This window comes from Lonchura striata, chromosome 16, assembly GCF_050655825.1.
Source record: "Lonchura striata isolate lonStrDom1 chromosome 16, ASM5065582v1, whole genome shotgun sequence".
In the NCBI taxonomy this organism is placed as follows: Eukaryota; Metazoa; Chordata; class Aves; order Passeriformes; family Estrildidae; genus Lonchura; species Lonchura striata.
In genome coordinates, this window is record NC_140718.1 from 3,016,109 (window position 1) to 3,027,625 (window position 11,517).

General features: G+C 47.1%; 2 protein-coding genes across 2 annotated transcripts in view; both read left to right on the plus strand.

Moving 5' to 3' along the window:
• LOC146765921 (uncharacterized) overlaps positions 1–3,601 on the plus strand; it is an 80,372-nt gene extending 76,771 nt beyond the window's left edge. Inside the window, exon 5 of the mRNA XM_085593500.1 lies at positions 1,702–3,601. Within this exon, the coding sequence (XP_085449626.1) occupies positions 1,702–3,595 (1,894 nt within the window). The 3' untranslated portion in view covers positions 3,596–3,601. The remainder of the gene's footprint in view (positions 1–1,701) is intronic.
• A 3,711-nt stretch (positions 3,602–7,312) lies between these two features.
• On the plus strand, positions 7,313–11,220 carry LOC146765922 (syncytin-2-like). Its single transcript, XM_085593547.1, has one exon. The coding sequence runs from the start codon at positions 7,319–7,321 to the stop codon at positions 8,684–8,686; it is 1,368 nt and encodes a 455-aa protein (XP_085449673.1). The 5' UTR covers positions 7,313–7,318; the 3' UTR covers positions 8,687–11,220.
• The last annotated feature ends 297 nt before the right edge of the window (positions 11,221–11,517 follow it).

An 11,517-nucleotide genomic window follows, 5' to 3' on the forward strand; every position in this document is an offset into this window, starting at 1 on the left:
ACAGAGACCCTTCGAAGTCACACAGCTTTTTCTGATGACACAAAGATATCTCTGTGACATCACACCGCTCTCTGTGATGCCGCACTGACAACACTGTGATGTCACACAATTCTATTTGGTGTCACACTGACTCCTCTATGGTTGCACAGATCCTCCTTTGATGTTACAATGACATCTCTCTGATGCCACACTGACACATCTGTGACGTCACACAGCTCACAGTGATATCACATGGACATCTCTGTGATGTCGCACAGCCCTTCATGATGTCACATTGACATTTCTGTGAGGTCACAGGGCTTTTAGTGATGTCACACAGACATCTCTGTGATGTCACAGAACTTCCTGTGATGTCCCAGAGCTATCTCTCTGACGTCACACTGACATCTCTGTGAGGTCACATTGACCTTGTGAGGTCACACAGCTGTCTATGATGTCACACGGACATCTCTGTGATGCCACACAACCTCCTCTGACATCACAGTGACATCTCTATGATGTCACACTGACACCTCTGTGACGTCACACTTCGATGGCTGTGATGTCGCACAGACCCTCTGAGGTCACAAATCTTTTTGTGATGTCACAATGACATCTCTGTGATGTCACTCAGACACCTCTGTGATGTCACAGTGACCCTGTGAAGTTACACATCTTTTTGAGATGCCACACTGACATCTCTGTGATGTCACACAGCTCTCTGAGATGTCACATGGACATCCCTGTGATGTTGCACCAAGATCTGTGAAGTCACACAGCCTCCTCCTCTGATCTCACAATTACATCTCTATGATGTCACACTGATGCCTCCAGAACGTCACACAGCTCTCTGTGATATCACATGGACTTCCCTGTGATGGTTCACAGCTCTCTGTGATGTCACACTGACTTCTCTGTGAAGTCACACAGCCTCCTCCTCTGATCTCACAATTACATCTCTATGATGTCACACGGATGCCTCCATAACGTCACGCAGCTCCCTGTGATACCACATGGACGTCTCTGGGATGTCATACAGTTCTCTGTGATGTCACACTGAAATCTCTGTGAAAGCACTCAGCTTTTAGGAATGTCACACTTATATCTTTGTGATGTCACCAATAAACTTCTGCGATGTTACACAACTTCCTGTGATGTCACAGAGATATCTCTGTGACGTCACACTGACATCTCTTGAAGAGAGCTTGACCGAGGAATGGTTGTACAACAGGGGATGAAGAGAGCCTGACAGAGGAATGGTTGAACGACAAGGGACATGATACTGTAAAGTTAATCCAAATAGGGAGGGCTACGTGACTGCTGCAAAGTTCGCATGGCCCTGAAGAATAGATGATGTGCAGAAAGCAGGATATTGAAATTGCTTAGTATGTAGAAGTAGATAGAGAAGAACAAAGGGGGTACTAAGCTGTTCTAACTGCAAGGCCAGCCGGACAGGCATGTATCGATCATAACGATACTTTTAAGATAATAGTACAAGTCACATAGCAACCAATCATGAGCTTGGCTTTTGCAATATGTATGAGCTAATTAACGAACATATATAAACTATGTAATCTGTTACAATAAACTGAGACTTGATGATCATGATATCATGAGTCTTGTCTCCCGCGGCATTTTTCTCTAACAACTGGCGCCCGAAAGCAGGGACCTGATCCGAGCCTAAGGCGAGAGAGGTGCTGCGTTGGAGTGCGGGTCCTGCAGCTGGAAGGACGGCGAAAATAGAGAGAAGAGGCGAAACGCTCTTCTCCGCGCCCTGAGTGACCGTAGAAGCGGGCTCAGCCGATACGTGCTGCCGAAGCCTGAAGGAGCCAGCAACGGTACCGACTTAACCATGGAAAGGCAAGCAGCATATGATTTATTTAGTGCTTCTCTTAGAAAAAGGCAGATTAGGGGGATTGACTTAGATAAGGATCTCCCTTCGCTATTGCATCATGCTGAGTCTTACGGCTTTTTCGTTAACCCCCATAGTGTTCATGAACTTTCCGAATGGAGGAAATATGGGGATAAGTTGGTGGAGTTAGTGTTAGATGAGGATAAAACGGGTAAGAAGATGGGTAAGCTTTGGCGGGTAGTTCATAGTGAATTGCTAATGTGTCAGGCAGAAAAGAAGGCGGTGGAAGGGATACGGACAGCCCGGGAAAAAAATAAGGAATATGAACCCTCGCTTTCTTCTAGTGAGCCTAACCCTCCGGTCCTTACAAATTTCCCTGTCCCCATCTCTGCTCCTGAAATGCCTGCACCGCCCACAGATACTAGTGGCATTGAGGTGCTGCCATCAGCTCCCCCTCTACCCCCACCGTCGCGTCCCCCTCCGGCAATTCAAAACGTTACCGTAACACCCTCCTCGCGGCATCCGCCGTCTCCCGGCCAGGCGCCTGTCCCTAGGGCAGATTCTGACCTCGTGGAGGCCATGGCTAAGGGAAGACGTGAGTTATGGGCTGCTATTGCACAGGAGGGCATGCAGACGGGGGACGCTGAGCTCTTCACGGCAGCACAGGAAACCCTTGCGTTTCCGGTGATATTTTCGCCGAATGGCGACGGGGGGTACACTGCGCAGGTCCAGAGCATGGACTGGAAACTGTTGACACAGCTGCGCGCCACTGTGGGGAGCTATGGTATCGCCAGTGAGCCTGCCAGGCAAATGCTTGATTTTATTTTTAATGCTCACACTTTATTGCCTTCCGATGTTAGGGGAATGGCCAAATTGATCTTCACGCCGCATCAACGCTTACTTTTTGAGGCACGCTGGAGAGAGGAAGCGGAGAGAAGTGCCAATTTACCAAGGGCTCAGGGGGATCCTTTGGCAGGGCTTACTGTAGCCGAGCTCATGGGACAGGGTAATCATGTACGCTTAGAACAACAGGCAGCACTAGGACCTGACAAATTAAGAGAAGCAACAGTGGTGGCAAGAAGAGCCATAGACAAAGTCAAGACCCCGGGTGGAATTCCAATGTATATGGGGATTAAACAAGGCAGGGAGGAGCCTCTTGGCACATTCGTAGATAAAATAATGGAGGCGTTGTCCAAAGCAGGGGTGGCTGATCATATGCAGGATGCCCTACTTAAGCAGTGCATACTCCAGAATAGCAATCCCACAACTAGAAATTTGATTACTTCTATCCCTGGGGATTGGACTGTCCAAGCATTGTTAGAAAAGGCTGCTTCAGTACCAGTTGGAACTCAGGCACTATTGGTTAATGCTTTGCAAGAGATAGGACAGGGATTACGAGAACAGGCAAGCTCTCAAAATCAGGTTTTAGCTTCTCAAAATCAGGTTTTAGCAGCCCTTGCTCCCCTTCAGGCTACGGCTGGCCGCCCCCATTCTAATACTACCGGGGGGGCACGTGTAAAATGCTACCGCTGTGGAAGCTTAGGTCACACTCGAAGGGAATGCGGAGCAACAGGAGTCTGGTGTGGCAGATGCCAATCAAACACCCACAACTCTAACGCATGCAAAAGGAAGCAGGGAAACTTCAGGAGCAGCGCGATCAGCGGCCGCGCCAGGACACAAATAGCAGCTGCAGAAATGAAGCCACTCAGCAATTCCAGCCTGCCACCTGCGGGAGCCTCGGCCTGGACTTGGCAGCCGCAGTAGACACTGATCTCCTAACTTCAAGACCACATAAAATTCCAACTGGAATCCATGGCCCCTTGCGAATACACGGACAAGCTATGGGAGGACTCATTATTGGCCGCTCTTCAGCCTCTATTTTAGGCCTCTTTGTGGAACCAGGGATCATCGATGCCGACTGCTGCGGCGAAATCATGATCATTGCTCATACGCCATATCCCCCCGTGACAGTACCAAAAGGTCAAAGGATTGCTCAGTTAATCCCACTGCCACAAATGACCAAAGGATTGGAACCTATATCCCAAGTCCCCAGGACTCCAGAGGGATTTGGCTCAACAGGAGGTCTCGCATTGCTTACCTTGGATCTCAACACCCGCCCCAGGAAATCCTGTCGCTTGATCCATCAGGGACACAGCATTGTGCTTAAAGGACTTCTGGATACGGGCGCAGATACCAGCATTATTGACCCAGGTCATTGGCCTGCGTCTTGGCCCACCCAGCCCACAGCAACCACGGTGAGCGGCATCGGCGGAATGACACTCGCAAGCCGCACCCCAGTGCTGACTGTTGAAATTGAAGGGAGACAGGCGTCTGCAGCGCTCTCTATAACAACCTTACCACCCGCTGTTCAATGCTTGATTGGCCGTGATGTTCTGGCCCAGCTGGGCCTCGTCCTTACCAACGATCATTCTTTTCAGTGATGGCCATTGCTTGGATCTTCCCGCTACCACTTACATGGACTACTAACGAGCCTGTGGTAGTTAAGCAATGGCCTTTGAAACGGGAAAGTCTGGAGCAGGCACATTTGTTGGTTGATGAACAATACAAGCAGGGACATCTTAGACCATCCACAAGCCCTTGGAACACTCCGATCTTTGTTATCAAGAAAAAGTCGGGCAATTACCGGCTCTTGCATGATCTCAGAGCAGTAAATGATCAGATGGAACCTATGGGAGCACTGCAACCTGGGATGCCGAATCCTGCTATGTTACCACAAGAATGGCCCATCTTAGTTATAGATTTGAAAGACTGCTTCTTTACTATTGCTCTGCACCCTGCAGATACTAAAAGGTTTGCCTTTACTCTCCCTGCCCTCAATCATGGCGAGCCAGCCAGGAGATTTGAATGGACGGTTTTGCCACAAGGAATGCGTAATTCGCCCACAATTTGTCAGCTATATGTGGATGCAGCACTTCAGCCACTGCGACAACGCATGCCCGATACCATCATCTATCACTACATGGATGATATTCTGTTCGCACAAGCAACCCCCTTTTTAGACTCTCAAATCCATGATATCCTGCATACCTTAGAGAAGTCTTCTCTTGTCATTGCACCCAACAAAATTCAATTTTCTGCTCCATGGAAATACTTGGGATGGACGATCACTCAACAGCGAGTTACACCACAGAAGCTATCTATCCAGTCATCAGTCAACACCTTGCATGAAGCGCAAAGGCTTTTGGGCGACCTACAATGGCTCAAGCCAGTTACTGGAATTCCTAATATCCTTTTAGACAAACTGCGCCCACTCCTCAAAGGAACCGATCCCTGCACTCCAGTTCGCCTGACGTCAGATCAACGTCGTGCTTTACACGACATTACACACTGCATCTCTACTGGTTTTGTGAGACGTCTTGATCCTGATCTTCCTTTACATTTGACCATTTGGAACACTGAGGACCACCTATTAGGGGCTGTCACCCAGCATGAAAAGAAAACGGGGGAGACAGTGGTGCTAGAATGGATCTCACCCCCATTACAGCAAAAAAGAACAGTAACCTCCAAGGTCGACAGCCTGGCAACACTTATCAAGAAGGGACGTACTCGTATTTTAGAGATAAGTGGTTCAGAACCAGTAAAAATCAATATACCCATGGAAAAACCCACTTTGGACTGGTACCTTCTAAACTCTGCACCCCTTGCCGAAGCATTGCTCTCATCTGCAGCTACTGTTAGTACAGGACCCCTTACACCCAAACAATTACAATGGGTAGGAAAATGGACATGGATACAGAAACCCCTCAGAAAGGAGAAGCCTATCTCAAATGCCATTACAGCTTTCACAGACGCAGGCCACAAATCACGCAGAGCGGCTGTGGTCTGGAAGACAGAACAACAATGGCATTACCAGATACTGGAAGCAACATTTCAGGACAACTTACAGACATTGGAGTTAAGGGCAGTTATTTGGGCAGTGTCTCACTTGTTGGGGCCGCTGAACGTTGTTTCTGACTCACTCTATGTCGTAGGAGTGGCATCAAGGATTGAAGATGCCGCCATCAAGGAGGTCCAAAATCAGCGTCTTTACGAGCTCTTTCTTCAATTAAAGCGCGCCTTAAGGAACAGAAGGGAGGCATATTCTATCATACATGTCCGCAGCCACAAATGGAATGAAGGACTGGGAGCAGGCAATGCCAGAGCCGACAAATTAGTGTCAGTGTCAATTGCTCATCATGTAGTACTTCCACGGCAAACAATGGCCCGAGAGAACCATGCTATCTTTCATCAGAATGCCAAAGGCCTATCACAGGAGTTCCGTATTCCACTACAAGAAGCTAGAGCTATTGTTAAGGCTTGCCCCATATGTAGCCATCACAACAGAGGAGTGGGCCTGGGAATAGGAGTAAATCCGCGAGGCCTGCAAGCTAATGAACTTTGGCAGATGGATGTCACCCATGTACCTAGTTTTGGTCGTTTGAAGTACGTCCATGTGACTATTGATACTTACAGCCATTACATATGGGCTACTGCTCAGACAGGAGAACGGGCCCTTCATGTGGAGCGACATCTCAGCAGCTGTATCGCAGTCATGGGAGTGCCTCAGAAGATCAAGACTGATAATGGCCCTGCTTATTGCAGTAAACGTGTTGCCCGCTTTATGCAAACATGGAACATCACACACGTTACAGGGATTGCAAACTCCCCTACTGGACAGGCAATAGTAGAGAGAGCCAATGGAACTCTTAAACAATATCTGGAAAAATACATTGATACAGTCAGCGTGCAGGATAGGTTATTGAAATGCCTGTTTGTGCTTAATCACTTATGTATTTTTGGAGATGGGGGGTTACCCGCAGCAATTACTCACTTTGCCTCTAAAGCCCCTACCCCTCCGCAAATGGTAGTCAGGTATAGAGATCCAAAAACAGGGATTTGGCAAGGTCCAGCCAAAGTATTATACTGGGGCAGGGGCTATCTCTGTGTTTCTACACCAACAGGTACTGTCTGGGTCCCAGCTAAGTGGGTGCGGCCCACCAATGACCAGCCCGGAGCAGAGAAGGAGGCAGCGCCTACAGAGGACGATCTCCAGGATCCTGTATGAATTAGAAGAAGAGTTTCAGATTAAATTCCTGTTTGACTCGGAGAGAGAAGTTGAAGACTGCCTCTTGCCTCAGTTAGCTAGAGACTTTGACCGCTGTTGTCCGCTTGCTTGCTTGACTTGCAATAGTTATGACCACCAATCTTGGGTAAAAATATATTGTGGAGGGTGCTCTCATCGTTGGTGGATTCATCAGCACCACCTTACCTCTGCATTCTGGTGTCTTACCTGTCAGCGCCAGTGGAGCTTTGACTCACCACAGCGCGCTTTAACACGATTAACAGGTCAGCCTATCAGGGAGAGCCTGAGATTAATAGAAAATAGAGAAGACCTGGAATTAAGAAGGCTAGCTTGGAGGGTACAGCACTTAGTAGAGAAAATTCTAGGTGTTAAAAGGACAGGGATTATAGATTCCTGTTGTCAGAATGGTATTGGCATCCCCATTCAGTGGCAAGTTGACCCAGACGAATGGGACACGCAGTGTAGGAGGTTTCGTCATCGCAGCCGTGCTGCTAAGTGTGCAGGCATACGTCCCACCTCAACCTAAAACAAATGTATGGGTCACAATGGCAAATCTAACAGGGCAAGAGTCCATCTGTCTTGCTTTATCTTCCCCAGGCAATCCGTTCTCCACCTGCCTAGTCGGTCTACCATTGGATACATGGCCATGTCCTACACGTGTTCCAACTTGCGATAATTTAAATTTGAATACTACTGTAGATAATTGGGACAGGTGGGTGCCCTACTTACCGATCGCCCCGGCAGAACCCCAGGAACTAGAGCTACTGGGGGCAGTTGGCATGGATTGCTGTTTGTACTTTAACTGGACAAGCAAGCAACAGAGAATCAATGAGTCTGCAATTGTCGTTAATTCCACTTTGCCAATTTACAGAAACAGTAGTATCTGGTGTCAGTACACGGCCAAAAAGGTTTCAAAGTCAACAAATAATCCGCTTTCTTTGCCCCGAGGAATATTCTTTATTTGTGGTGACAGAGCTTGGGCTGGCATACCTTCCAGAATAAAGGGAGGCCCTTGTTCGTTAGGAAGATTGTCATTGCTGACACCCAACACATCAATGATATTAGACATGGCTCGGCGTTATCATGGCAGCAGATTGCGACGCAGTGTACATAACTTTGCCAGTAACTGTCAAGATAATGTTAGATTTTGGTCCCCTGAGGCGATTATTGCTGCCTCTTTCCTAGCGCCTGGTGTTGCCTCAGCAGGAGCATTAGCTCAACTCAACAAGCTGGGGTGCTGGCTAGCTAAACAGACAAATGCTACATCGAAGGCCTTAAGTGACATGCTTTTGGATGTAGACTCAGTAAGACATGCCACACTGCAGAATAGGGCGGCTATAGATTTCCTATTGCTAGCCCAAGGTCATGGTTGTGAGGAATTTGAAGGAATGTGCTGTATGAACTTATCTGACCACTCTACATCCATCCATAAGCAAATACGAAAATTGACCGAGCTAACTCAACAGTTGAAGGTGGAGGACGGATTGGGCTTGGAAGGCTGGCTGAAAGGATTGGGGATTGGACCATGGTTGAGGGACATCATCAAATATGGCATAATAGTTCTAAGCATAATTGTGATACTTTTGCTTGTCTTGCCCTGTGTGTTTACTTGCTTACAAGGCTTGATGCAGCAGCTTTTGCAGAAAATGCTGAATGCACACCTTCTTGTCCAAAAGGAAAACGGGGGAGATGAAGAGAGCCTGACAGAGGAATGGTTGAACGACAAGGGACATGATACTGTAAAGTTAATCCAAATAGGGAGGGCTACGTGACTGCTGCAAAGTTCGCATGGCCCTGAAGAATAGATGATGTGCAGAAAGCAGGATATTGAAATTGCTTAGTATGTAGAAGTAGATAGAGAAGAACAAAGGGGGTACTAAGCTGTTCTAACTGCAAGGCCAGCCGGACAGGCATGTATCGATCATAACGATACTTTTAAGATAATAGTACAAGTCACATAGCAACCAATCATGAGCTTGGCTTTTGCAATATGTATGAGCTAATTAACGAACATATATAAACTATGTAATCTGTTACAATAAACTGAGACTTGATGATCATGATATCATGAGTCTTGTCTCCCGCGGCATTTTTCTCTAACAAGGGGACATGATGCTGTAAAATTAATCCAACTAGGGAGGGCTACGTGACTGCTGCAAAGTTCGCATGACCCTGAAGAGTAGATGGTGTGCAGAAAGCAGGATATTGAAACTGCTTGGTATGTAGAAGTAGATAGAGAAGAACAAAGAAGTGCTAAGCTGTTCTAGCTGCAAGGCCAGCTGGACAGGCAAGTATCATTCACAAAGATACTTTTAAGATAATAGTACAAGTCACATGGCAACCACTCATGAGCTCGGCTTTTGCAGTATGTATGACCTAATTAACAAACATCTATAAACTGTGTAATCTGTCACAATAAACTGAGACTTGATGATCATGATAGCATGAGTCTTGTCTCCCGCGGCAGCCTCCAACAATCTCTGTTTTGTCTCATTGACCTTGTGAGGTCACACTGCTGTCTATGATGTCACTCAGACATCTCCTTGATGTCATACATCCTCCTCTGATGTCACAATGACATCTCTATGATGTCACAAAGACACCTCTGTGACGTCACACTTAGATGGCTGTGATGTCGCACAGACCCTGTAGGGTCACAAAGCTTTTTGTGATGTCACAAAGACATCTCTGTGATGTCACTCAGACACCTCTGTGATGTTACAGAGACCCTTCGAAGTCACACAGTTTTTTCTGATGACACAAAGATATCTCTGTGACGTCACACCGCTCTCTGTGATGCCGCACTGACAACACTGTGATGTCACACAATTCTATTTGATGTCACACTGACTCCTCTATGGTTGCAGAGATCCTCCTTAGATGTTACAATGACATCTCTCTGATGCCACACTGACACATCTGTGACCTCACAAAGCTCACAGTGATATCACATGGACATCTCTGTGATGTCGCACAGCCCTTCATGATGTCACATTGACATTTCTGTGAGGTCACAGGGCTTTTAGTGATCTCACACAGACATCTCTGTGATGTCACAGAACTTCCTGTGATGTCACAGAGCTATCTCTCTGACGTCACACTGACATCTCTGTGAGGTCACATTGACCTTGTGAGGTCACACAGCTGTCTATGATGTCACACGGACATCTCTGTGATGCCACACAACCTCCTCTGACATCACAGTGACATCTCTATGATGTCACACTGACACCTCTGTGACGTCACACTTCGATGGCTGTGATGTCGCACAGACCCTCTGAGGTCACAAATCTTTTTGTGATGTCACAATGACATCTCTGTGATGTCACTCAGACACCTCTGTGCTGTCACAGTGACCCTGTGAGGTTACACATCTTTTTGAGATGCCACACTGACATCTCTGTGATGTCACACAGCTCTCTGAGATGTCACATGGACATCCCTGTGATGTTGCACCAAGATCTGTGAAGTCACACAGCCTCCTCCTCTGATCTCACAATTACATCTCTATGATGTCACACGGATGCCTCCAGAACGTCTCACAGCTCCCTGTGATACCACATGGACGTCTCTGGGATGTCACACAGCTCTCTGTGATGTCACACTGAAATCTCTGTGAAAGCACTCAGCTTTTAGGAATGTCACACTTATATCTTTGTGATGTCACCAATAAACTTCTGTGATGTTACACAACTTCCTGTGATGTCACAGAGATATCTCTGTGACGTCACACTGACATCTCTTGAAGAGAGCTTGACCGAGGAATGGTTGTACAACAGGGGACATGATGCTGTAAAATTAATCCAACTAGGGAGGGCTACGTGACTGCTGCAAAGTTCGCATGACCCTGAAGAGTAGATGGTGTGCAGAAAGCAGGATATTGAAACTGCTTGGTATGTAGAAGTAGATAGAGAAGAACAAAGAAGTGCTAAGCTGTTCTAGCTGCAAGGCCAGCTGGACAGGCAAGTATCATTCACAAAGATACTTTTAAGATAATAGTACAAGTCACATGGCAACCACTCATGAGCTCGGCTTTTGCAGTATGTATGACCTAATTAACAAACATCTATAAACTGTGTAATCTGTCACAATAAACTGAGACTTGATGATCATGATAGCATGAGTCTTGTCTCCCGCGGCAGCCTCCAACAATCTCTGTTTTGTCTCATTGACCTTGTGAGGTCACACTGCTGTCTATGATGTCACTCAGACATCTCCTTGATGTCATACATCCTCCTCTGATGTCACAATGACATCTCTATGATGTCACAAAGACACCTCTGTGACGTCACAATTCGATGGCTGTGATGTCGCACAGACCCTGTGGGGTCACAAAGCTTTTTGTGATGTCACCAAGACATCTCTGTGATGTCACTCAGACACCTCTGTGATGTTACAGAGACCCTTCGAAGTCACACAGCTTTTTCTGATGACACAAAGATATCTCTGTGACGTCACACCGCTCTCTGTGATGCCGCACTGACAAGACTGTGATGTCACACAATTCTATTTGATGTCACACTGACTCCTCTATGGTTGCACAGATCCTCCTTTGATGTTACAATGACATCTCTCTGATGCCACACTGACACATCTGTGACGT